General features: G+C 36.5%; 3 protein-coding genes across 10 annotated transcripts; 1 reads left to right on the forward strand and 2 right to left on the reverse strand.

Moving 5' to 3' along the window:
• Positions 1-360: 360 nt before the first annotated feature.
• LOC126713484 (protein-tyrosine-phosphatase PTP1) lies at positions 361-12,609 on the reverse strand. Of its 4 annotated transcripts, none has more exons than XM_050413238.1 (9): positions 9,369-9,820; positions 8,195-8,291; positions 8,003-8,085; positions 7,759-7,899; positions 6,687-6,821; positions 2,093-2,241; positions 1,856-1,997; positions 1,066-1,151; positions 361-875 (listed from the first exon to the last, which is right to left on the reverse strand). In XM_050413238.1, coding segments are annotated over exons 1-9 (1,008 nt in total). In that variant the 5' UTR covers positions 9,543-9,820; the 3' UTR covers positions 361-874. The 4 variants fall into 4 exon arrangements, with proteins under 4 accessions (XP_050269195.1, XP_050269194.1, XP_050269196.1 ...); XM_050413237.1 differs by having other exon boundaries at positions 361-879; XM_050413239.1 differs by lacking the exons at positions 361-875; positions 8,195-8,291; positions 9,369-9,820 and adding exons at positions 12,408-12,504; positions 12,589-12,609 and having other exon boundaries at positions 1,066-1,782.
• A 3,811-nt stretch (positions 12,610-16,420) lies between these two features.
• LOC126713485 (protein WHAT'S THIS FACTOR 9, mitochondrial) lies at positions 16,421-26,489 on the forward strand. 5 transcript variants are annotated; one of them, XM_050413244.1, is made up of 4 exons: positions 16,421-17,907; positions 18,031-18,056; positions 18,150-18,402; positions 25,960-26,489. In XM_050413244.1, the coding sequence occupies exons 1-3, from the start codon at positions 16,536-16,538 to the stop codon at positions 18,369-18,371; spliced, it is 1,620 nt and encodes a 539-aa protein (XP_050269201.1). In that variant the 5' UTR covers positions 16,421-16,535; the 3' UTR covers positions 18,372-18,402; positions 25,960-26,489. The 5 variants fall into 5 exon arrangements, with proteins under 5 accessions (XP_050269201.1, XP_050269200.1, XP_050269199.1 ...); XM_050413243.1 differs by having other exon boundaries at positions 18,031-18,402; XM_050413242.1 differs by having other exon boundaries at positions 16,423-18,056.
• Positions 21,748-23,148, reverse strand: LOC126698219 (uncharacterized). Its single transcript, XM_050395304.1, has one exon. It carries the CDS (start codon positions 23,146-23,148, stop codon positions 21,748-21,750), a length of 1,401 nt encoding a protein of 466 aa, XP_050251261.1.
• Positions 26,490-27,210: the final 721 nt, after the last annotated feature.

A 27,210-nucleotide genomic window follows, 5' to 3' on the forward strand; every position in this document is an offset into this window, starting at 1 on the left:
CTCTTGGTACGATGATCATTTCACAAGTATAAGTGTTTGTGAGGTGTAAGAGGGACAAAGGCCGAAGTTCAAGTCTCTAGGAGGGAACTTCACATACATATACACTTAAATTATGTTAAAGTAGAATTTCTATTTTATATAAATAATAATAATAATAATTATTATTATTATTATTATGTATAGAAAACTTGCTCAAGTATAAAATAGAAATGAGAAGAATAACTGAACTTTCCATGTTGATAGTATCAACTAAGCTACTGTAATCCACATTCACAAAGCTCCTTACTGGATAGTGGAGTTTTTTTAGAGCACTCTGGAAAAGGAAGACTATCCCTCGTAATGAAAGATGACAAATTAAAGTCAACAAAAACATATAATCTTGTCTTAGTAATAATGACCACTGTCTAATAGAGAACCTTATAAAGTATAGACCATTTCAGTTCTAGTACTAATGGGCATTTCAACATACAAGTTGTCCATTACTGTATAAATCTAACAGACAGGATGAACTTCTTGGTCTTAACAGAAAACAGTCAGGTCAAATGTATAAGCTCAATGAGAATCACGAAGCCTGCACTGTCTACAAGTCAGTTCATTTTTCTAACAATCAGGAGAGAACTGTTATAACAGGAAATAGAGGCCATTTGAATTATTCAGCTCCTTGGTGGGATTTGAGGAGAATAAAACTAATGGTTTAGCAATGCTTGTAAGTTCCACCATAATGATGAGGCATCAGACCAGCTGCTGAAGGACGCAAACGTACTGGGAGAAGCATACAATTGCATATTTTTTCAACTTTGGAGAAATATGCATCAAGCAGATTCCTCTCAGTCTTATTCAGCATTTGGTACTATTGATGACGAACAATCATTAATCTAGCTGCCCAAAGAATTAGATGAAAGGCATCTGGATTAAAAAATGATCTTTAAAGTATCGTATAGAAAAGTTATATACCGAATCAGAGTCAAAGGTGTAAAATTTATCATTCTATTATAAGGATTGTAGGCCATTTAAGTGAACAGTCTATGCAAAGGCTCAAAAATTTTAAGAGATCAATGGACATACCATTTTGAGTTCCTTTCTGTGTTGAAATCTGAGATTAGGTCTTCTAGTTCATCAATGATTGCTTTATAGCAGAAAAGATATTGATCCTAATAAACAGAGAGTTAATAGAGCGAATTAGGAGTAGCGCAGAGTCAGAATGTCTTAAAGGAGAAAGGATAAAGGATTTGAGGAGAGAGAAGGGGGGGGGGGGGGGGGGGGGAAGGGTTTGGAATGAGAACAAGATGATATTCAAAACTCTTAATCCGCACAGAACTTAAAGCCTTTTCTTCCTTATGTGATAAAGAGGATGGTAGACAGAAAATTGGAAAAAATAAAAGAGCATTTAGATGGGAGGGAGTGGGGAGCAAGAATGAAACTCAAAACACTTCTGCTCCTGTACAGTGTGTGACTTTGTTAACCAGAGAATTAAAACCGACTGAACCATTGTTGGACTGATCTGGTCTTTTGCATTCCTTGGTCTGGTCTGGGCACTTGAATGGTGAGAACTGCTTTTACTTGCTTTAAATTCCACAGTTAGGGGTTGGTTAAACAAAGAAACCTTTTTCTTTTTGTGCTAAAGAGAACTTGCCACATGTTCATCAGGAAAAAAATTAGGCTGAAATTTCTGTTGGCACTTCAACCTTGCACAACTCTATAGTTCAATATTTGGGAAAAACCACAAATTCTTGAGGTTGAGCCATCAAGTGAGAAATCAGTTTTGAGGGCCAGCAGAAAAGTCTAACAAAGGATTACATAATATGAGATTACAATGCAAATTGTAACAAATTATTAGAAAAATTAGTAACTATACCGGTGTTTGGACCATTCCAATTCTCTGAGACCTGAACATGGTTATGGTATTAACAAGATTTAAAGCAGACATGTCTCCAGCTAGGATTCTCTGAATTGTGTTATGAATTGCACAATATGTTCCTGTTCTCCCAATACCTGCACTGTGAGAGAGAGAGTCTCAGACAAGTGTACGGATGATTTACATAGCATCATCATGGCATATATAGATGCATAAACATGAGCTGAAGAGCTGAACCTGCAGTGCACCACAACTGGGCCAAGATTGGGTGGTACATGGTATATTCTTTTCAAAATTTCACGCACAGCAGTTGTATCCTTTGGAACCCCATGATCAGGCCATTCAGGATACTGAATATGTAGAACAGACATGGGTTCCTCCTCTGACTGCAATATGAATGACAATAAATATAAGGAAAGTGTGATTCGACACATTTCCATAGCAAAAGGTGGGCCATAAATTATAATTTAAACAATAAGCCTACCAAATAATCAAACAGTGGATGCACGTTCAATAGTAAATTTATTTCGTAATTGTTATTAATTGAGGCTAAAGGCATATAGACAGTAGAGCATACTATAAGGGGCTCCCAATGTATCTTGTGTTGTTTTTTTGCAAGCTTTTATTTAAGGAAAAAAAAAATTAAAATTAATAGTATAGCTAACACCTCAAAGGGAAAACACCACATATACGAGACGACAAGGACTTAAAAGTGCCTTTAGAGCAATGGTCATTTCCTAAGCACAAAGCTTATTTAAAAAAAATAATAGAAGGAAGAGGAGGGAGACTCCGTGGCTCTGTTACATACAGATCCTAGATTACATGGATCTTAAGATCATGTTTTTACATCTAAAAGAAGAAAGGGGGCGCACGTGCCCCGGGGGGGGGGGGGGGGTGGTGCAAAAAAGGAACACTTTCCAGCTGTTAAAATAAGACAATCCAATCATTCAAACCACCAGTCTTTCAAAGAGTTGGAAACCATTCCTCTCTCCCTTCTCTTTTTCCCTCTTTTTGATTTTTGGAAAAAGAGTGAGGATGGAGGGAGGGGAGGGTGGGGGGGGTGGGGGGGGTTGTGGTTCTTTATCTGGCAACTATCTACGAGCAACAACATGAACACCAAAAGCCAACCCAAATAGGATTGAGGAGACAATTCATCATCTCTGTTTACATGTATAGCACTATTTGGGATGGGCCAGTTGTACAGATTAAAGGATCACTTTCGATCTTTTTTCCATACAGACAGATTCTCCAAGTGGAGGGGGGTGGGGGGGGGGGGGGGGTTAGAGAGAGATAGAGAGACAGAGAAAGAGAGACAGCTTTAGAAGGAGCAGTTCTAAACAAAATTTGCTTAACATAGAACAACAGAAGGAGATTGTACCATCAAGCTTAGGCATTAGGTTGATCTATTTGCAGCTGCTCACAAAGATTGAAACACACTTCATGAAAAGGCCCAATTGATTCTTCCCCCATGCCATTGAGCACTCCAACCAAAACCAGACTGATTATCGCCTAACAAATAAAATATTTTCAAACCTAAAACTTCCAATTCTTTAAAGCTTCAATGGCAATAAGACAGACACTGGACGCATGACCTCTCCTGACGAACTATTCAACTCCTATTGCATCTTTTGAGATGCAACATCATACTTAATTATTTTTTTCTAGCTCATACCCACCTCCTCTGGTAGCGCCCCTTTCCCTCTCTCATCCTCCCCAAATCTGTTTCTAAAAATTTTCAATCTAACTTTTTAAAGAAAATCTTACCCAATATCCACAAATACCCCCATCTTTCTGTCTCTGTGAACAGACATCCAATATTAAACCTAGTTGTGTACTAAAACCTTGACACCCATCAATAAGAATTCTGGTTTAATATTCTCTAATTTGTGCTTTCACACTGCAAATGCAGAAGACAATTTTACACGAATATGTTCTTTCCTAGATTACATTTATATATAAAAAAAAAAAGGACTCTCTTCCCAACTTCTAGAGTCTAGACTTTCCTTAAACCAATTCTATCACAAGATTGCAGTCAACATCCACACGAGGCTAAAGATACTTAAATGTAAAACAATGTAAGATTGCCAGCTGGATATTAAGTCAGCAGCCAAATTTCAGTATGAATTGTACAATGATGTACTGACTTAATTACATATGTTAAGATAACTTGACTCAAACTAAACAATCTGTATTGCATCTAACTTACAGATTTACCCAAGGTTCCTACTTCTAAGCCTCAATATTCATTAGCAATGAAAACATAATGTAAGATCTATCTACCCTCAAGAAATGCAATTTTATTATGTGAAAATCGCCACAAGGACCTTGAATGTACAAGCCAAGACATATTATCATTTTACATACTCCTCACCAACCAAGTTGGCCTACATTTCTAATATTCATTATGATGCGGGAGACGCAAGAAGATTATTATTTAGTATTATTTATGTTTGCAAGTCAATTGTATTTTTATGTTTTAGGTCCTATTAGTTTATTGGGCTATTAGTATTTTAATTTAGAAGCAAGGTTATTTTTGTAATAAGGCGATTAGGGTTTCCTAGCCAATTAGAACTAAGGTTTAGCAATCCTTTATAAGCAACCAATTGTGCTCCTTGAGGAGTTAGTTGATATTTTGATGAATAAAAGAAATGACCGTTTGGTCTTTCTTTGATCTAGTGCTGACTCCAGGTCTACCCTAGGTACTGACTCCTAGTGGTTTCCCCTGCTTGGTGCTGACTCCAAACCAAGCCTAGGTGTTGACTTCTAGGTCATATCCCTTTATTTTACCATTGTTTAGTTTTGTTCTAATTGTCCTGCGTCACATTACCTCCATTTTAAGGGATTAAAAGGATAGTAAAGCATAAGAACTTATTTCAAATTCACCCCAATTAATATTTTCTGCACCGCACTTGTTGCATCAGCCCCACAACCGTAACAGCTAGAGGTAAGAGGCAATCACCAATTGGCCCAGCCACCAACTGCTATCCTAGTGCCTTCAACAGTTTTTCCTTCAAAAAGCAATCCTTCACTCTTTCAAATGGATAACAATATAATAAAATTTAAAACCTTTGAAAAGTGGTCTAAATCCCACACACTCATACTATCACTTTTAAATAGACAATTTCCACTTTCATCTCCATACCCAACACAAAAAGCTTCGCATAAATTGTTTACCTTCTCAAATGGTTTGCTATTAAATGCATAGTAGGTATGAGATGTAAAGGTTTTTGTCTCAACCATGAACCTTCAAGCAAGGGGTCTACATTTTTATTTCCAACTAATATATTCCATTTTCACCAACTGTAAAAAGATCTGTTAGTCTCCAAACTTCACTCTCTTTCCAAAGTTTACAAGTTAGCATGTTCTCTTTAGCAACAAAGCTCCAAGTCACTTCTACAATGAAGCTACTTTCACTTCAAACTGCCAAAAACCTCTCTCCTCTCCTCTATATTCTTTAAACATTATTTTCTTGTAGAAACAAAACTCAATCACTAACTTCAAACATAAAAATAGCTTCAGCAGTCCCCAGTTGTTTTAGAGATCCTTATTCTATAAATGACATACTCTCATAGTAAAATAAACTCTCCCTCGTAAAGTTGCAACGATCAAGCATAACTAAACTATCAGTATACTTGTTTCTAATTTTTTGTTTTTTTTTTGATAAGTTACACATGCACCCAATGGACCTTGAATCCATTGACCTAATCCTCCACCTAACACTTTTAAGGGGAGGAGGTGCCAGGGCTCAAGCTCATTGGCCTTGTTTCTAAATAAGCACCATGCATTACATCTGAAACAATGTCCCTCCATAAGGCTGACATAAGAAATCCTTTGGGAGAGATTAACTACAGTAACTAAAAAGGGCATACCAATGCACTAGGGTCCCACTTCTAGGAATTCTAGGAGAGGTAATTGGTAAGCAGCCTTACCCCAATTTTTAGAAAGGTTGATTTTCAAACTCAAACTTGGACACATCACTGGGATGGAGAGTACTTACCATTGCACCAAGGTACAACCTTGGATTAAGTACAGTAACTATTGGTTAATATATATTTTTTAAAATCTTTACAAAATAAGCTCAGCACCTACCTTAAGAAAGAGTGTGCTAACTAAAATTCACCCTTGGTCCACCAAAATGGTCTAAGTTCTACATATCTTTTTTTGGTTTTCCAGCTCCATCCACACTGATGACCTATCTTGATTGCACACTCTTAAATTAAATGCCACACTAATAAACTAGTGGTAATCAATTTTAATCTTATCATTGACAATCTCTTTGTTCATGACACTTATGCAGGAAGCTCCTGATCTCCAAATTCAAGAGCCTTATGTCTAGCGTAATCTATGATAACTCACATTAGTCATCACAGGGAATAGATTGCTCTATCTAACCATACAAAAAACAAACTTATGAGAGAAGCAAGCATTAAATTTTGGAAGCCTGTGGATTTATGTCTTATGCAGTGTGTGTGTGCAGAGGAAGGGAAACTCCCATAGTTTAGTAGTAGAAGCATTTGTTCCTTCATTCTCCTTATGGTTGGATGCACACTAGAGTTTGTGGAGATTTGGATCTTAGGAATTAGTCTTTTTTCTATTTACAGGTTGTTTTATCCTGTACATATTCCCTTTAGTAGGGTAGCACTCCATTTATATACATACATGTGCGTGCGTGCGTGTGTGTATGTGTGTAATGCCTGCATTCTCATTATTGCAAAATAATCTCTGGCCATGCTGATAGCTCACCACATTGTTCCCCCTATATGGCATGCCTAAACAATCCTAAAAGCATCAATTGCATTATGTCAGCATTCTTTTAAAAAACTCATCTAACCTCTTTATATTTCACCTCCAAATGGCGCAACACTATTGAAGTGTCAGTAGTTTTTATCCATTTAGTGACTATATGTATATTACCAAATTCCCTGGGACCATCTTCAGCTTGGAAATAATCTCCACATTTTACCATCTGCACATAAAATTTAAACTCAGAAAAGCATCTGAAAAACAAGAATGAAATAAGATATGTAAAGTTATATTTAGCCACCTCAAAGTTAATAACAGCAATATATTCATTGGAAAACTTACAAAGGATTCTTCTGGTGTTAATTAACCAAAAGATGCTTGCTTGCCTCTACTTGTGCAGTTAATAGGTTCAGAGAAAGTTATGTATCATAGGTCAGAAAATGGTACCTTTTGAATGAGCATAGTTCAAATGGGGATGTAGATGCTAAAGATTGGACGAGAAGCCTAAGGTAATGTGATGGGATAGGGGATTGACAAATCCTCCACATAAAGTAGAAAACATTGGAGTTAGTGTTCAGAGATGGAGGTAACATCAATGGGGTCTGGTTGATACAGCTCAGTAAGGGTTTAATGAGATCAATAGCCTTCGAGAAGGAAGGGGCAAGGTGACTAGCTCAAGTGGTGGAGAGTTTTCTATGATATTTTTATGATATTTCTACTTGAAAAATAAGTTTCTAGAGCCTTTAAATTGGCCTCCCATGTGTAATAAAATCAATAAAAAATATATCAGTACAATTTTGTTCTGTGAGGTTCTTTAATGAATTTAAGAGTTTGCATTTAGCAAGAACAAGATCTAACTCTTTCACCCTTCCCATTTTCATTGTAAATATACCCATCAACTAACACAGATGATGTTACTAATCCTTCATATGATATTTGATATTTCACAACACAATTTATTTAGTTGCAACAGACATGCCTTGGATGAGAAAATAAGATCTAAATATAAAAGATCTTCATTTGAAACAGTAATTTACAAATCCAATTAAAACTCTGAAACCTTTTTGAAGGAATACTTATCCAGATATCAAGGACCCCAGTCCCACTGATAAAAAACTGGAAATTACAAAAGTTACCTTAAACTCTACACAGTGAAGTACCTTGTAATTGTCGACTAACCTAGTCAACATCACAACCACAGGGCAACGGTACTGCATTACCATCTCCCAGAAATCCTCATAAGTTTGTGGCAATGGACCTTGTGTGGCAATAAACTGAGAAATGTTTTCGGAGGAAGAGCTCTACAATTAAGAGACATGTTGAAGGGTCAAACCAAGAACATCCAAACTCCATATAAACTCCTAACAGGCATTACCAACTAAACATTATTATATTAGTTTCTACCGTGATGAGGCTCGCATTGATGTAGCCCCTTGCTGCCGGTCTGTAATCCTTACATGAGTTAAGAACAACCCTATTCTTGTCAACTGAAATCAACAAAAATACAGTAATCTGGTCACTCTTATATTTGCCCTTCAAACCTAGTATGTGAATATAAAGATATGAGCAACATTATTTGAAAACAATGACATATACATGGTATGACATCTGAATAGCGATTTTTGCTCAAATTGACACTGTCAAGAGCCACGGTACAGCTTCTCCTCATCTCAGATGGTGTTATTCTGTTGGCCTGGAATCACATATAACAAAACTTAGTACTGTAATCTAAAGAAACATTATTAAAACAAAGAACTATTTGGATTACATGGTGTGTGCAAACTAATCCTAACTAATTACAATGTGAGATTCAACAAAACTAGGAAATCTAAATCCCATATAACACAGCTTAGTACTGTAATTAAAAGAAATATTATTAAAACAAAGAACTATTTGGATTACCTTGTGTGTACAAACTAATCCTAACTAATTACAGTATGAAATTCAACAAATCTAGGAAATCTAAAAAGGATAGAAAAGCAATGTTTCCTAACGCATTAATCCAATCATACAAAGATTGTAAATAGAATTGTTTGAAAACCTGAATAAGATTTTCAACAAATCTAAAGTCCTACTATTCCTTTCTCACTATATAGTCCACAAAAATGCATAAAGGAGCAAGCTTTAAAACTTTTAAGCCCCTATAATAATGGAACCTTCCTTGCCAATAAGCCAGCTTTTGAACTACAGTCATCTTTGGCATATCCCAAGATACTTTAAATAAAGCAAATGCAAGATACCACAGATCTCTAGCCACAGAACAATCAAGCAAAAGATGCTCCACCTTATCTTCACTATTCTTGCACATGCAACACGAGTCCAAAATCACCATGAGTTGCTCTCACAAATTATCAACAGTCAAGATCTTACATAAAGTTGTTGTCCATTTGAAGAAAGATGCCTTATGAGGCACCCTAGTCCTAGCTCCCAACATGCTTTGCCAAGGAAAAAAAACACCCTTTGAACCCCTCAAAATGTCATACTAGAATTTAAATTCCAATTTTCCATCCTTGGTTAAACTCCAAGATATCCAATCCTCACCTTGAACAAAAGAGAAATTAGAGTACCCAAAAAAAGAAAAGAAAAAGAAAATCCTCTACCAACTCCAATTCCCAGACTTGAACCCATCTCATGAACCGAGGATTCCAATGCCTAGCTCCACTACCAGCCCCTTCTACTAAGGTTTGATAAAATTTTCAATAATCCCAACAAGAAACACATTACTATTGTTATTATTTTTATAAGAAAATGAAAGTATTGTGTGGTGAACCTGCAAGTGAGCGAATTCCTGGTTGATGGTGTGAGGGATGTGGAGCTTTTCGCGGAAGAAGCTGAGAGCTTCGGAGCAATGCTTGAACTGATCGGATGTAAGAGAAAGTCTCGGTGGAAAATCCGGCGAGAATTCGGAGGAGGAGGAGGAGGCAGCAGCGGCGGCGGTGGCCATGGCTGATCTTCTCCGCTGGTTCTGGTGGCCGCGCCTTGAAATGCGATTCCCCAGTTCAGTGTTTTCTTGTTAATTTGTAGTAATTGTATGTTGTTGTAATATCTCTCTCTCTCTCTCTCTGCGGTTTGAATGCGCGATTCGGTTTGGGATTGGAGGGTTCCAAATTGATGCCCCAAACGGACTGTGGTTGGGTAGGTTGGTTTGCCACTTTTTTTGGGTTGGGTTGTTTTGGGTTGGCAAGATTTTGAGTGCTTTCTTACGCACTCTCTTAAATAAAAATAGTCACAAATTTTTCCATAATTTTGCAACGTGGGAACTTATGGGAGCGCTTATTCATATTTATATATATATATATATATATATTTTTCATTCCTAAACTTTTAAAAATATTTTTTTAATAGTTTAGAGAATTTAAGAAAAAATTTCTAAAATATTTTAGGACTAAAAAATAAACATTTTAAATTAAAAATTGACAACGGTAATATTTTCAATAATTTAAAAATGAAAAATGAAATTCATAAAAAGTATAGGGATTAAAAACATTATTTTAGAAAAAAAAAATGATAAAAAAGGCTAAGAAATATTTTTAAAAAAAGGTAAGTGTAAGGACCAGATTTGAGTCCCTAGAGATGGACTTGGGCCCAACAAACTCAAAACAATGAATTTGTAAAAACTGGGTTAGAAAATTAGGTTAAAATGAGTTGGACAACAGATAAAATGGGCTCAAATGACAAGAACAACTAAAGAAAATTGTCCTCTGCATGGTTCAAGGAGACTCGTTCTTGTATATTTCTCTTAAGTTTGATTACAAATTTGTTTTCTAATTGCTACAATGTTTCTCTTTAAATTTCTCAACCTCCCTTTCTCATTGCTTCCTTCTTCTTTTATACTCTTTTCCCTTTTCATCTCTACCCTCCATGTGCAGGCCAGATGGTTGGTCTTGATACTTGTCCCATCACCACCTTTATAGACCTCGGCTTGGGTTAGCCAAGGAGGCATTCATCCTCGACCTAACCACTGGGGCCATTGTGATCAAAACTAATATCTTTATTTGCTAACACAAGCGCCCTTGACAATATTTACCCTTCCTCAAACGACCCCTTATCCTCGGCTTGGGCCTTCAGACCCAATATATACATAGATAATGAACTCCTGAGCCCAATGCCCCTACAGTAAGAAATATAAATTGTACTATTTTAAATTTAACCAAAACTCATTTCAATTTTCTAACTTTACTTTCGTTTAATTGAATTATTTGATTCAATTAAGGTCTCTTCCTCTTAATAAAATGTTGTTACGTTAAGGTTAAGTGTCCAAAATTTTTAATTTAAATAAAATCTAATTAATTATTGTTTTTTAAAATAAAATTTAACAAAGTTGACAGAGAGGCCTTAATTGAATAAAATTTAAATTTAAAACAAATTAGAATGAATTTTGGTAAAACTTAAAGGATGCTCTTTACATTTTTTGTTTAAAGAATTAATAACATTTTTTAATATTGAAATCCAAATACAATATATACTCAAATCATTTCATATATGAAAAGTGAAAAGTGCTAAGTAGATTATAATAATTCTACAGTCCATTAAAATCACAAATTTTATAGCACATAAATATATAATAAAATGTAACATGTACTAATGTTGAATCATAATAGTTAATGCATCCTTAAAAAAGTACAAAAGATCACGAAAACTACAAACTTACAAAGTTAGTAAATATAGTCTACAAAAATAGATCTAAAAAAGGAGTATCCAAATGAAAGATATATAGATTTACAAAAGGCAATTTAAACTTGAAATTGCTGGATGGTCACTTTTCCTGCAATACACTTGATACCTTCCCAAAGGGAGGGAGTTAAAGTGTTACACAAGGCTTCCCCTACAAAGACTTCCGACTACTGTTTGCATGGTCCTGCAATACAGTTTTGATTGTCATGACTTGTAATACACAATTTCCGACAATTTAAACATGTAGAGTCAAAGTCATTTGAGATCAACATGTGAAGACTTGTAATAAACCAAAATTCCCTTCGGGAAGAAAGGAGTAGAAAATCAACACCATTGGCTTTTCCCCCCTTCCATCGTTTGTGTTAGAACCATTTCAAATGAAAATTTAGAAGTCTAGTCCAGCAAAAAGTCTTATTGAAACATTGTGTGTTCTACATTTAAAGATCAATTTTTTATTTTTTTATTTTTTATGTGCGTTATTCAATTTAAAATTAGAGTAGTTCTTGCAAAATTTTATGGGACCATTCAACTTTTTCTAAAGATAAGAAGTTAAATGTGTTCCACCAGCAAACCAGTTATATAAAAGGATTTTTTAACAACTTAATAAGAACATACTTGCAACAAACTAACAATTATGACATAATTAACCAAGCAACTACCTAGTGCCAGCCAAGAGGGGTAAGGTTTGCATCAAAAAGATCATAAGATAAGCATGCATCATGGTCCTTTTCCCCTTCCACATTGTGAATCCCTTGGGCATACCTTACCTATACATGGCATAATTAGACCAAAACCCTTTTCAAATCACAAATTACAAAAAGAAGGGGGGAAAAAAAAAACAAGAGATAATGTCCAAAATGAATGCGTAGCAGCCTCCAGTTTACAAACCCAGTGAAGAGTTTTATTAGTACGGTGCAATGGGTATAGACTTTGACCTTTGGTAGCATCCATGACTGTGGTCATAAAAGAAGACAAGCAACACAAAAGCATAAAGATCATATTGCCATGTACGTAAAATATCAACAAAAGCAACAAAAATACAGTAATCTGGTCACTGTTATATTTGCCCTTCAAACCTAGTATGTGAATATATAGATATGAGAAACATTATTTGAAAACAAAAACATACATATACATGGTATGACATCTGAATAGCAATTTTTGCTCAAATTGACAATGCCAAGAGCCACGGTACAGCTTCTCCTCATCCCAGATGGTGTTATTCTATTGGCCTGGAATCACATAAGACAAAACTTAGTACTGTAATCGAAAGAAACATTATTAAAGTTAAAACAAATAACTATTTGGACAATTACCCCCATCTTTCTGTCTCTGTGAACAGACACCCAATATCAAGCCTAGTTGTCTAACTAAAGCCTTCATGCCCATCAATAAGAAGTCTGGTTTAATATACTCTACTTTGCGCCTTTACACTGCAAATGCAGAAGACAATTATACACAGATATGTTCTTTCCTAGATTACATTTTAAAAAATAAATAAAAGGACCCTCTTCCCAACTTCCAGACTTTTCTTAAACCAATTCTCTCACAAGATTGCAGTAAATCAAAGTAAGATAGCTGGATATTAAGTCAGCAGCCAAATTTCAGTATGATTTGTGCAATGACATACCGACTTAATAACATATGTTAAGAGAATTTGACTCAAACTTAACAATCTGTATTGCAGCTAACTTGCAGATTTGCCCAAGGTTCCTACTTCTTAGCCTCAATGTTCATTAGCAATGAAAACATCACGTAAGATCTATCTATCCTCAAGAAATGCAATTTTATCATGTGAAAATCACCACAAGGGCTTTGAATGTACAAGCCAAGACAAGACATATTATCATTTTACATACTCCTCACCAACCAAATTGGCCTACATTTCTAATATTCATTACCTCCATTTTAAGGGATTAAAAGGATAATACAGCATAAGAACTTATTTCAAAATGTTCTGCACATACTTGTTGCATCAGCCCCACAACCCTATCAGCTAAAGGTAAAAGGCAATCACCAGTTGGGCCACCCACCAACTGCTACCTTTATGGCCTGTTTGGAAGTTTAGAGAAGAAGGAGAGTAGAGGGCAGTAGAGGGGAGGAGAGTAGTGGGGAGGAGAGTAGAGAGGAATGGTTATCATCTACCTTGTTTGGATGTTTTTAAAATTAGTAAGTGGAAAGAGAGTAATTAACCCTTCCTCTTATTTGGATGTTTTAAAAATTAAAATGAAAAGGAGGGGAAATGATTTAAATAGACAAATTTACCCCTATTTGAAAATGAGTTTGCAATATTGGTCCATGATTAATTTATTCTAAGATTTTTTTCAATTTTAGAATATGTTAGTGAATTTTTTTCATTACAATTTCAAAATGTTAAGAACCTTATTCATGCTAAATATAAAAATCAACAAATTGTGAACTGTTAGAGCTTATATAAATTAAAAAATAACTAACTAAATTCAAATAAAATTTTCGGTAAGCCCTTGTGGTAGCCAAAATTGTACAAAAAGAAAAAGAAATTGGAGCTTCTAAATCTCAAATTCATTATCATTTGTGACTACTCGACTTAATAAAACTATGTATCTTTTTCTAAGTCAAAGCTCCTTATCAGTGGACAAAACTGAAGAAGAACCAAAAAAAAAAAAAAAAATGCAGTTTCCTCTATTTTCCTCTGTCTTCTCAGTAACGAAACAGAGGCCAAGTAATGAGAAACGACATGTAAACACAAAAATCAAGCACTGAACTCAATGTAACCAAAAATACAATAAAACTAGCTGAAAGTTTGAATATGAGCTAAGGTTTTGGAGAACAATATGACAAAACTGAAGAAGAACAAAAAAAAAAAAAAAAAAATGCAGTTTCCTCTGTTTTCTCAGCAACGAAACAGAGGCCAAGTAATGAGAAACGACACTTAAACACAAAAATCAAGCATTGAACTCAATGAAACCAAAAATACAATAAAACTAGTTGAAAGTTTGAATATGAGCTAGGGTTTTGGAGAGCAATACATTGTTGTTGTTGTCGTCGCTGTCGTCGTCGGCATTGTCGAAAGATAGCTCACCTTCTTCTTTGGCTTTGGAAGGCTTTTTAGAGAGCTTTGTTTTGGGATTCGAATTCATAGGCTCTGATGCCGTTGCTTTTGCCCTAGCTAGTTTGATTCGAATTTTCTTTTCATTCACCTTAATTTTCTTAGGAAACAAACAAAGATTATTTATATAATCGGTTTGTAATTTTGTTAATTTAAAACGGGTAAATTGGGAAATTTATTTGTTCAATAATTTATCTACTCTGCTCTTCCTCCAAATCTCTCCAATTTGGAGGAATTAAAAATGAGGGATTAGAGGTAGTTGAAACCCCTCCAAACCTCTCCCCCTCATTCCTTAAAAAACTTTCAAACAAGCTAATTGAATTACTCTCCCTCCCTTTACTCTACTTCCCCTCCTTTTTTTTAACATCCAAACAGGCCATTAGTAACTTTCACTGGTTCTTCCTTCAAAAAACAGTCTTTCACTGTTTCAAGTGGTTAACAATATAATAAAATTTAAAACTTTTGAAAAGTGGTCTAAATCCCACGAACTTATAAAAAAAAAAAAATGCAAGCATGAAATCAGAACAAGAAGAAGTCTGGTTTTTGTGTACATACATGGTGAGTCATAATAGAATTGACAACAAACCTCAAATTTTTTTTTTTTTGGTTAACAATTGAAAAACACATTTTTGTATGTTTTTGGCAACTTGAAGCACATTACTACAACTTGGACCCAAAGATTTACAATCACATATTTTGTACTTCCAAAGGGAAAGAATTTTACAAAAACAGAAATGAAGCAATTAGAAAATAAATATAAAAATTCTAAAACTAAATTATTCACCACAAGCTCCAATGAAAATAAAATATTAAAAGTTTAGGTAATTTCAACTATCTTCAAATAACAATATTACTTTGCTTTTACAAAATAATGTTTCAAACAATCCAAATTCAAATAAAAGAAATGTGCAAAGCTAGTAATCATTGGTGCATTTTATCTAGCAGATGGAGTGCAGAAGGAATTAACACAAGAAATAGGACATAAATTCCTAAATACCCAACACAAAAATTGTTCAAGATACATCATTCCATCAAAAACTAATCACAATCATCAAAGAGATCAACATGGTATTAGAGGAATCAAAAGAAAAAAAAAAAAATAAAAATCAAGAACATGTATGGCAGAAAACTTCGGATTTTTTTTTTTTTCAAAATAATCAAATCCGTCAAACAATTTTATTAGTTAGCAAAGTTTTGAAACTATTTAGCAATCTAACAAATTGATTATTTTGAAAACAAATCCGAGAACTTCATGGGCCAAAAAAATCTTGAAAAAAAATCTGGGAATTTCAAGACTTCCATTTATAATTTGACACTGATACAGTGAAGTATAACATCAAATTTATGAAAATACATAATTACACAAGTCAGGTGAAAAAAAAAAAAACCTAAGATTAGAGAAGAGAAGAGAAATAGAGGTTAAAATAATAATAATAAAACTCGTCCAACAAACCTCATTATTAGTCAAAGATCAGATACCATTACTTCAAATGAAATAAAGAGAGATGAAGAAACCAAATTATTAAGCCCAAACGAAACCAGAGAATGCACGATGATGAATTCTTGTAACCCCAAGAATAGGTAGAGCCATAACTAATACTTCCAAAAAAAAAAAAAATTTCCCTGAAAAGAGGCGATTTGTGAATTCCATTTTATATTTAAAAATTGAAAGAATCAAACATGATCTGAAGAATGTTTGAACACACCTTTTACTTCACAATGATCTCTAACTTAACTTTAAGAAATTTGCATCCTTTAATCTATTCCCTCAACAATCAAATCTTTCCATCTTTGTTTCTAATTTACTAAAATCTAAACCTACAGGATTCCATGTACTCTATTTTAAGCCAACTTATTCAAAACCGTTTAAATAAATTCAAAATTCAAAATTGACAGTAAGATGACCATTTTTTTTTTTTTTTGTCAATTCATCCTACAAAACAAATTGAATGATCAAATAGTTAACGGGGAGAGGCACATTACCATAACACGTAACAATCATGGAAAGCACTAAAAAGACCACCATCCACCACCTACTAAGAAGGGTTTAAAGGGGGCAAAAAAGTAATTAAGTTCAATTAAAACCCCCATAAACCGAGACTCAGCCGCTTCTTCTTCTTCTTCTTCTTCTTCAACAACAACAACACTACTTTCGGCTGCCCAAATGCAATAACAATGCAGTTCATCTTCCGCCAAAAACCACACTCTCAAATTCAATCCCAGCAGCAGCGCCGAACCTTGGTGGGGGAAACCGCAGCCAAATGGGTCAGAGACCGAGGCCTCGACCACGCTGTGGAGAAGGAGAAGCACTTGAAACCCCTTCTCAACCTCAAGAACTTGCTCGTCTCCGAGCCTTCGAAGTCTGCACCCATCTCCATCATCACCCAGAAACGTGACTCCCTCCAAATACCATTCCGCCCCATCGATTTCATCCGCAAATACCCTTCCGTTTTCGACGAGTTCCTCCCCGGCGGCGTCGGAGTTTTGCCCCACGTCCGCCTCACCGGGGAGGCGTTGAACCTCGACGCCGAACAACACTTGGTTTATCAGAGCGATACTTATAAGAAGCAGACTGCCGATCGGCTCTTGAAGCTCTTGATGATATCAAAAACCAACAAAATCCCACTTAGCATCATCGAATGCTTGAAATGGGATTTGGGTCTTCCTCATAATTATGAAAAAACCATAGTTCCGGAGTTCCCTGACTATTTTCGAGTCGTAGGTGGCAGAGACGAAGAAGATGGTGTTTTGGAGTTGGTTTGTTGGAGTGATGAGCTTGCGGTTTCGGTTATGGAAAAGAAGGGTTCTATTGCATTCCCTATGCAATTCTCGAGAGGTTTTGAGATGGATAAGAAGGTGAAGAAGTGGGAAGATGAGTGGCAGAAGTTGCCTTACATTTCTCCATATGAGGATGCTTCTCATCTTCTGCCAAAGAGTGATGAATCGGATAAGTGGGCGGTCGCGGTTTTGCATGAGCTGCTTCATATTCTTGTGCCAAAGAAGACTGAGAGGGATAATTTGCTGTTGCTTGGAGACTATTTGGGGCTTCGGTCGAGGTTTAAGAGAGCGTTGCTTCAGCACCCGGGTATATTTTATATGTCCACTAAGATTGGAACCTACACTGTGGTTTTGAAGGAGGGTTACAAGAGGGGTTTGCTAGTTGAGGATCATCCGTGGATGCAAATGAGGAATCGGTATATTCACCTCATGAACATGGTGAAGGAAGGTGGTAAACCGGCGGTTAGTGTGCCGGGTGGAAGTAATGAAAAGAAAAAGCAGACAGGTATTGATGAAAAGGAGAGAGCAGAGGGAGATGAAAGTGGGGAAGAATATGAAGGGGCGTTGTCTGATTCGTCTGATGCTGAGGTCGAGGATGCTAGTGACGATGAGTATGATGATGAAGATGAAAACGAGAGTCGGAGAGGTGTTCGAAAAAATGTTGCAGAGAATAGAGGAAGAAAAGCTAGGAAAATGAATTTGGATGTGAAGGGGCCTTCTAGAAAATCTGAGTATGATGATGATGAAGATGGAAACAAGAGTCAGAGAGGTGTTCGAAGAAATGTTGCGGATAATAGAGGAAGAAAAGCTAGGCAAATGAATTTGGATGTGAGGGGGGCTTATAGAAAATCTGAGTACAATGATGACGAAGAAGGAAACAAGAGTCAGAGAGGTTTTCGAAAAAATGTTGCAGATAATAGAGGAAGAAAAGCTTGGAAAATGAATTTGGATGTGAGGGGGCTTTCTAGAAGATCCGAGTATGATGATGATGAAGATGGAAACAAGAGTCAGAGAGGAAGAAAAGATTGGAAAATGAATTCGGATGTGAAGGGTTCTTCTAGAAAATATGAAATCGAAAGGGAAGCTGGAAAAAGACCTCGAAAGACGAAGGAAGAAGTTCCATCAAGAACTAAGATGCATGATGGGAATAATGCCTTGGTGAGTTCACGTGAGAGGTCAAGTGTACCTAAACGCAGAGGGAGGTCATTGCCAGACAAGAGGACTTCTACATAGTGATGATTCTGAGAACTTGCTGCAACAACATGTAAGCAGGTTTGCTTCATGTTAACGATTGTCTTTATCATGAGTTTGCAAATTTAGTTTACTTGCTTAGAATGTTTTGATATTGTGATTGAGTTAATTGATTACATCTATAGTAGAGCTTCTATAAAGATACATACCTACAAACGTAGTGGAAATAAAATATGATACAACTAAATCTTAATATCAAACAGAAAGATAAGTAAAAAAGCAAGAGCGGAGATCCCATAGAAACCATCAACTTGAAAACCTTTTCTCTTATCTGGTTCCCAACACATCTTATCGTCCCCACTCCCCCTTGATTGAGGCACCATAAATCGTATCTTGCTAAGCCCTTATAAAATTGACATCCCAATGGAGAAAACCATCGGTAAACTTTAATAAATCAGCTACACTATTATAATTACTTATCAAAAAATAAATAAATAAGCTACACTCTCCTCCTTCTCACGGCTAATCTTAAATAATTTTGGAAAACATCTTGCAAGAGAATTCTCCCCACATTACCGATCATGCCAAAACTTCACCTTAGATCCATCCCCGACCTCTACTTGAATGTAACGTGTGAAAGTGGGCCAACCCTGTCTAACATTCTTCCACAAACTTACTCCATAAGGGCCAGGAGTTGGTTTGGAGCACCAACACCCAACCACCACCCCCCCCCAAAAAAAAAAAAATCACAACCATACGTCACTTCTATCACTTTCCTTCAAAGTGAATCCCTCTCGATCCCAAACCTCCACAACCACTTTCCTAGCAAAACTTCATTGAAATACCTCAAATTTCTGATAGCCAATCCACCTGCTGAAAGAGGATCATAAACCTGATTCCAATTAACCAAATGAAATTTCGACTCATCCCCCAAACCACTCCATAAGAAATTTCGTTGGAGCTGTTCAATCTGGTTAGCCACCTTATTAGTAGTAATGGGAAATAAAGAGAGGAAATAGGTCAGCAAATTAGATAGAATACTTTTAATTAAAGTGACTATACCTCCCTTGGATAAGTAAACCTGTTTCCATCCCGCCAATCTCCTTTTCACCTTCTCTTCCATATTGTCTTCTCTCTAAATTTGGCACCCAGAAGTATATCTAAATATTTCATTGGGAGCGAACCCTGCTTGCAGCCTAAAACATCCACCAACATCTCAATATTAGAAGAAAATTTTATTTGTCTAAAGGTGGGAGGATTACCCTTCCATACGTTTTACATTCTTTTGTTCATAAATATGGTGTAGTGGGAAGGGATAAAAGTCTGTAGGTAGGATATGTATGAAGGGCGATGCTTTAAAAAGTTATTTATTTCTGTTTAAAGATAAAAATAAGCTCATCCAAACAATCCAATGAAATTCCTGAATTGGAAAAAAAATTAAGGGATGGTGGAGAACAAAAGAACAAAAGCTAACCTCATTTGACACATCAAATACTCCATCTTGAATCTTCTTGTAAATGGTAGCAGCTGTTTTTATGAATGCCTGCATAAAAATTATTTACTATCTAAAACTGAGAAAGGTAACGGCAAAAATCCAAACCTCAATTCACATATATTGTTGAAGATTCTGAGGATTTTGTTACAAGGCACTTTCCAACATATCAGTAATATTTATTCTTACCTCAACATTCTGAGCAGTTTTAGCAGAAAATTTTATTTGTCTAAAGGTGGGAGGATTACCCTTCTATACGTTTTACATTCTTTTGGTCATAAAATATGGTGTAGTGGGAAGGGATAAAAGTCTGTAGGTAGGATATGTATGATAAATTTAAGTAACATTTAGTAAATTGGAATATGGCATGTACAACTATTCAGTCTACAGGTATGGGCCTAAGAAAGTTGAGCGCTTTAATGAAGCTTAGTAGGAGAAATTGTTGTGGCTATGCTGAGAGTAGCAGAGCTATCTTTTGAGACATACTACTGGTGTGGAATATGGGGAAACCTGAGGAAGTGGTCATCTGTAATGGTGAGATGGCCACTTGGTTTATGTTTGTGGAAAGCCATTAGCAGTGGTTGGGAGTTGTTTTTAGGATTTGTTCAGTATGTAGTGGGGGAAAGTAGCTGGAATCATCTTTGGTATGACCCGCAATTCTGTTCCTGATTTTATTTCTAGTATTATATACTTATGTTGAGGTTCAAGGAAAAGGGATAGCCGTTGACCCCCTCACCTTGAATTCTTGGGTGAAATGATTTAAGTGTCAAGGCTTTGGACATGTTGCTGCCAAATGCTCCACTAGGCCCCTTGTCATGTTTGAACAAAAGAAGGAAGGTGATGAGGACGACCTAGAAGAAGAAGTCTATGAACCTGACCTTACCCTTGATGATATTGATGATATAGAGTGTGAGACACTCGACATGGTTGCATTCAAATGATACCACCTTGTAACAAATCTCTTGAGAGTAGTCTTGAGAAGTCAAAGAGTGAGAACTCCATTTCCCATTTCTCCCAATTTGCATATGATAGTCCCATCACTAGAGGCAAAAGTCCATTTGGGGTCAAGCCTAGGCAGCCTTTAGGTACACTTCCATTTTCATACCAAGATAGAACACTTGACTCCATAGGAACACGTAAGCATCCAGAGGTCAGTAGACAATCTCAAGAAAGTAATAATCCATATAAGAGTCAGGCTAATTCAAATTATAAGAAATTTCAAGAATTTCAAGTTAGGGATTATGTCATGGTTTCAATAAGGCAACTGCAAGCCTGTATTACTAGACCACTCAAAGCGTCAAAAAGGGTTGAACCAAAAGGGTTGAACCAAACACGTATTAATAATTTTCCAACTGATTACAAAGGTAGCTCCACCTCTAATACTGAGAATTTGGTTACTTATAAAGGTCCAGTAGTCTATCACTTTCCCCATGACCTTGTTAAAGCTCCTTTGACTCATCTAACACCACAAAACATCTTACCAGCACGTAATGATAATATTGATGCTATTTTGGATGAGCAAATTATTCCTGATTCGTTTTGTGGAAGGGGAGACCAGAATCGGACTGTACCTGGATAACTAGAGAAGAGTTGCAGCAACTAGACTTTGATCTCTTCAAGTATTATCCAAAGCTATACTTGCCAGGGTCGAGTCTTTCCCACCCCAGGAGAGTTGATAAGGACATCAAGATGCACCAAGATTAGTGCTAATTTAAATTTCAAAATTTGAAATTTCATTTATGTCAGTTATCTTTTTTTTTTTTTTTTGAGAAACAGCACTGTGGTGCAATAGATTAAGAAATACCAGCTAAGTCAGCATGGTAAGAAGTCATTACATCAGATGGAATATCTTCCATCCATATTACACAATTTGTCAAATTAAAAGCTAATTGAGCCAAATTATGTGCAACTGTGTTGCCCTCTCTCTTAGTGTGAGAGTAGGACAATTTTTGAGAACCCAGAAGATATATCTAAGGAATCCTGTAGCAGTAAACCAAACGGGGCTAGTTCAGTGTTCTTGAAATTCAGCGCCTTCATCACCAGTAGAGAGTCTCCCTCTAGAACAGCATCTTTAATATCCATCTCTCTAGCAAACTCAAGGGCTTTGTTGGCAGCCAAAGCTTCGATTTCTACTGGCTGGAGCTGTTGTGAAATCCGGGCAGCCATGGAAGCCATAACAAGTCCCTTCCTGTCACGAATGATTACTCCCAGTCCAGAACATTTGTCCTCGGCAAAGATGGCACCATCAAAATTGATTTTAAACGTTTCCTTGTCAGGAGGTTTCCACCGTGCCCTTCTCACCGGTCTACTGGGGAGTGGTGTGATTTTCAGCGCTTGGAACTCAACAAAGCTGTCGTGAGCCCACTGTGAGATTTGGTTAAGGGGACGATGGTTTTGTTGAGTTTGTACCTGGTTTCTTTGGTGCCATATGGTCCAAATATTGAATGCAAACAGTACCGGATTCCTTTGATGATAAAAAACCAAGGCCAGGAGCTTGCTGAAGCTTAAAAAGCTCCGTTGGCTCTGAAAACTCCACATGCTATTCGCTTCCCAAACTCTGTCCAGCATTTTGCAACTCCGCATCGCATGCAAAGCGTCTTCAGTTTCTTCCTTGCATCGATCATAGCACTGCTCTGTAATAATTGTTCGCCGGAATAGATTACACTTCGACGGGAGAGAGTTACGACTAGGCCTCCAAATTAGATTTTTTATTTTATTTGGGCATTCAAGAGCCCAAATCTTCTTCCAGAGCCCTATCTCATGGTCTTGATTCACATCCACCTGAAAACCAACTTCATCTTCTTTCAAGAACCGGTAGCCGGTTTTACAACTATACCTCCCATCATGCTCCCACGGCCAATACATAGAGTCCTCCGTGTCTTTTTTAGCCAACGTGATTTTCTTTATTTCTTCAGCTTCTTGTGGTGCAAAAATTCCATCTATCATCGCAGTGTTCCATGTTCTAGTTTCCTCATTAATTAAGCAATCCACTGTGGCTTCTTCCATTGTTTCCACCATTGGAGAGAGTATCTTGGTTGGATGTTTTCGGGGCAGCCAATGGTATTGCCAAATTTTTATGGACTTTCCATTCCCCACCCTCCAGCAAGCACCATCTAGGATAACATCCCGGCCATGTAGTATACTTTTCCAAGCGTAGGACCTGAAACTTGTTTCCTTAGCTTTGAAAAGAGAGTGATGAGGGAAGAACTTTGCCTTGAAAACTTTGTAGAAGAGGGTTTCCTTATTGTGCAAGAGCCGCCACGCTTGTTTCGCCAAAAGGGCGTCATTAAAATGAGCCAAGTTGCGAAAACCCATATCACCTACCATTTTTGATTTAGTCAATTTGCTCCACCAGATCCAATGAATTTTCCTTTTATTTCCCCTTTGCCCCCACCAAAACTTCTTTATCATTGCCTCAATGTCGCCACAAAGACCCAAAGGTTATTTGAAGTATCCCATAATATAAGTAGGGATAACTTGGATCACGAATTTGATTAAAACCTATCTACCAGCTTGAGAAAGCAATTTACCCTCCCATCCTTGGAGTTTTCTCCAAACCCTTTCTTTTATGTAATTGAAACTAGCATTTTTTCCTCTACCTACAAAAGAGGGAAGACTCAAATATTTCTCATAAGACTTCACTTCTTGGACTTGGAAGAGATTCTTTATGCTTGATTTTGCTTCTTGGACTTATCTTTGTTAATTTTTTGCCCTGACCAAGACTCATAATCACCCAATATCTTCAACACATTATGGCAATCCTTAAAGATTGACCTATAGAAAAGCAGGCTATCATCTGCAAAAAACAAATGGGTTAGCTTAAGGCCTCGTTTGCACAAGGAAAAGCCCTTGATATCCCCATTCCTCACCGAGTGTTTTATGAGAGCATGAAGTCCTTCCATACATAAAAGGAAAAGGAAAAGAGATAGGGGGTCTCCTTGCCTAATTCCTCTCTTAGGGTGGATCATCCTAATTGGCTCCCCATTCACCATAATAGAGTATGACACCGTTTTCACACAACTCATCGTGAGAGCGACCCATCTAGCACAAAAACCCATTTTCTCCAAAAGCCTCTCTAAATACACCTATTCCACCCGATCATAGGCTTTACTCATATCTAATTTGATAGCCAAAAACCCATGTTTCCTTGAATTATGTTGCTTCATATGATGGAGGGTCTCAAAACCAACCATAATATTATCTGAAATTAGTCTTTCCTTAGCAAAGGCAGATTGATGTTCAGTAATTAGGGAAGGCAAAAATTTCTTCAACCTATTAACTAAGACCTTAGAATAAATCTTATAAAAGACATTACAAAGACTAATAGGGCGAAATTCAGACATATGTTCAGGATTAGCTATTTTAGGGATAAGAGTAATGAGTGTATGGTTACTGGGTTCGGGTAGGATACCTGAATTCAACCATGAGAGAATGGCTGAAGTAACATCATGCTGCATCATCGCCCAAAAGTGTTGATAAAACAACGGAGGCATACCACTTCTGTAAATTCTTTCATCAAGTCCGCATTCATCTCATCGGTCACCATGCATGGGATTTTCTCAAGAGAGTCAGCATCAAGAATCTGATTGGAGGTGGAAAAAAGATCTTTGTAGTAACTCTCCATCACGTGCCCTATTTCCTCTTGATCGGTCAACCAAGCTCCATTCCGGTCTCTTATTCCTCTGATCAAATTCTTTCTAAATCTCTTTGTAGCCTTACTGTGGAAGAAAGCTGTATTGTTGTCCCTTTTGCTTAACCACAACACCCTAGATCTTTGACACCACATCCTTGATTCTCGGTGTCAGTTATCTTGATTGAGAATTTGGTGGAGTGCGTTTTTATGTTTTAATTACTTCCCTTTATGTACTCTTTGAAAGCTTATTTATTTTTGGCTCCAATAAACTTGTAAAGGAACTTGGATGAATAAAATTTTGAATTGGAAAATTTCCAATTATTGCTTAGGTGCTGATTCTTAAGTGTCTTTGCTTGGTGCTGATGCCAGGCAGCCCTTGGTGTTGATTCCTAGGGCTTTCTCAATTTCCCCCGTTTATTCTTCATTTGATATGTATGGCATAAAAATATTTTTGCCATCTAAAAATGTCCCCTCAAGATTGTTTATGCATGCATTTTTGGTTTTTTCTATTTTTGGCTTAACATATGGTTAATTCACAGCTTTTAATTGTGTACCACTACTTAATCATAGGCTGCCCCCCAAAGATAGAAATCATCTCAATGTTCTTGACGCCAAGTAATTCTCTTTCTGTGCAAAATTGCAACCTAGGAATATACAACAACAAAGTGTTAGTCCCAAAATTTTTGGACTAAATTTTTGTAGTCACTTGTATTCCACTGTAGTTCACCCCTTTCTCTATCTGGAGAAGGAATGTTATTTTGATCTCTCAAATTGGAATACACATCTATATAACAGCACATACCAAAAGGAAACCCAATAAAATATAAAATTATTCGCACTCATTTAAAAGAATTGGAACACAGCTACTCCTGGTCTTGGGTGCTCCTTCTGTATTGCTTTTTAGTAATTTTGCTGATTGTAAAGATCAGCTTCTAGTGGAAAACATCTAGGAAACTGGCAATTGTCCATATCTTAGGGATAGGATACCTTATATCTTAAGCTAAGGGGCTCAAGGACTGAAGAGAAGAAACAGAAGTTTTGTGGTTTGCTTTGAATTTTCATGATTACTCTTGAACATGCTATGACCAATTTTTAATTGGAAATGAACATTAGACTTGTAAATTCTGTGGTGAGTTTGAAATTATGTTGGTGGATTGACTGATCTGCAGGTTTGATCTTTTCTTATTATTAAGATTTGGTTTAAAAAGTATTTTTGAAATTCATTGATTGTTTTTGTTGTCACAATATTGACATGTGCTGATATAAAACAGTTATAGACATGTCTAATTGAGTAAAAGCATTGACTTTGGGTTATTATTATTATTAAGAAACCTTGGCATATCATGTGTAGGTGATGTTATTGCCCAATGTTGACATAGTATGTACTCGATTTTGTTATAACCAATGTGCTTTAAACGTTAATTTACTTTTGAATAAGCATTAAAGTAATAATTTAGAAGTTTAAACTACTTGTACATAATGGTTTTTTTTTTGTTTTGTTCTAGGTTATGGTTGGTGGTGATCACTCAGGTCATTGTTGGGTGTTGGCTTTCTTGGCAAATGTTGACTGATGCATGATGCAGCTTGAAATAGAGGGTGGTCAGATCAGGCATTTACTGGTATGGTTATCTTGAAGAAGGGGAGCCAGTTCACATATTTGAATTTCAATTTTGGTGACTTCACCGAAGCAAGCAGATCAGAGGATTATGCTATCTCAGAGAAGCCATCTTCTGGGAAAAGACTTCCTGAAATTCCATAAGTATTGGTGGATGCTAGGGCTGTTTTGCATGATATTAGTGATGAAAAGCATGGCAACTAGGAAGTCAATACAATTTTGGAGGGCATCTTGCAGGTTTTGGGTTTTTTAAGAAGTTATGAATTTTGTAAATTTTTCCTAGAATGGTTGAGATTCTTGCTCATGAGGCAGCTAGAGCTTCTTATGTTTTTCAGACAATACATTATTGTTCGTTTGTTGTTGTTGTAAGAAGTAGGGCTTTTAAATGTGGAGCTTTAGTAGTAGAGCTTTTACGGTATAGAGTTTTAACTAAAAATCTATTTAGCATTTTGAGTGTTTAACAAATTACAGTGAATATTGATTTAAAATTTTGGATTTTGTAGTGTTTCATTGTGAAAGGTCCAAATCTCATCTTTTGCCTTTAGTGTGTTTGGCACTGTTGCGTGAAGTAGAGCTTTAACTAAGTTTAGTAGTGTTTAGGAGGATTTTTTTTTCTAAATAACCAAATCCCTCAAACAATTTTATTAGTTAGCAATGTTTCAAAACAATTTAGCAATCTAACAAATCGAGTTCGCGGGACTCGATTTTGCTCTTTGAAATCGAGTGTTTTACACTCAAGTTTCATATTCCTTGCTCTTTCGTTTTCCCTGCGTTCTTCGTTCTTCCTTCTTCGTTTTCCTTCGTTCTTCATTCACAAATTCACAGGCAGAGATCACAAAGAAGAAAGCAAATCAACAAAGAAGAAGGAAACAACAAACTCAGATCAATCAAAAACAACGAACCCACTCCTCTGCTATCTGAACTTCCGTGGCCGAGCTCCTCGGCTCTTCCTTCGACGATCATCGCCACCATCGGCAGTGTTCTGATCTCATGGGTGGGTGTGGTTTGGGTGTGATCTCTCAACCCGAACCAAAACCATTTTTCTGATTTGTGGGTTTGTTCCTAAAGTGGGTGTGGTTTCTGCCATGGGTGGGTGTTTTTGGATTTGTGGGTTTGTTCTTGAGAACGAAGAACAAAGGAA

The sequence above is a fragment of the Quercus robur genome, chromosome 2, assembly GCF_932294415.1.
Source record: "Quercus robur chromosome 2, dhQueRobu3.1, whole genome shotgun sequence".
Lineage (NCBI taxonomy): Eukaryota > Viridiplantae > Streptophyta > Magnoliopsida > Fagales > Fagaceae > Quercus > Quercus robur.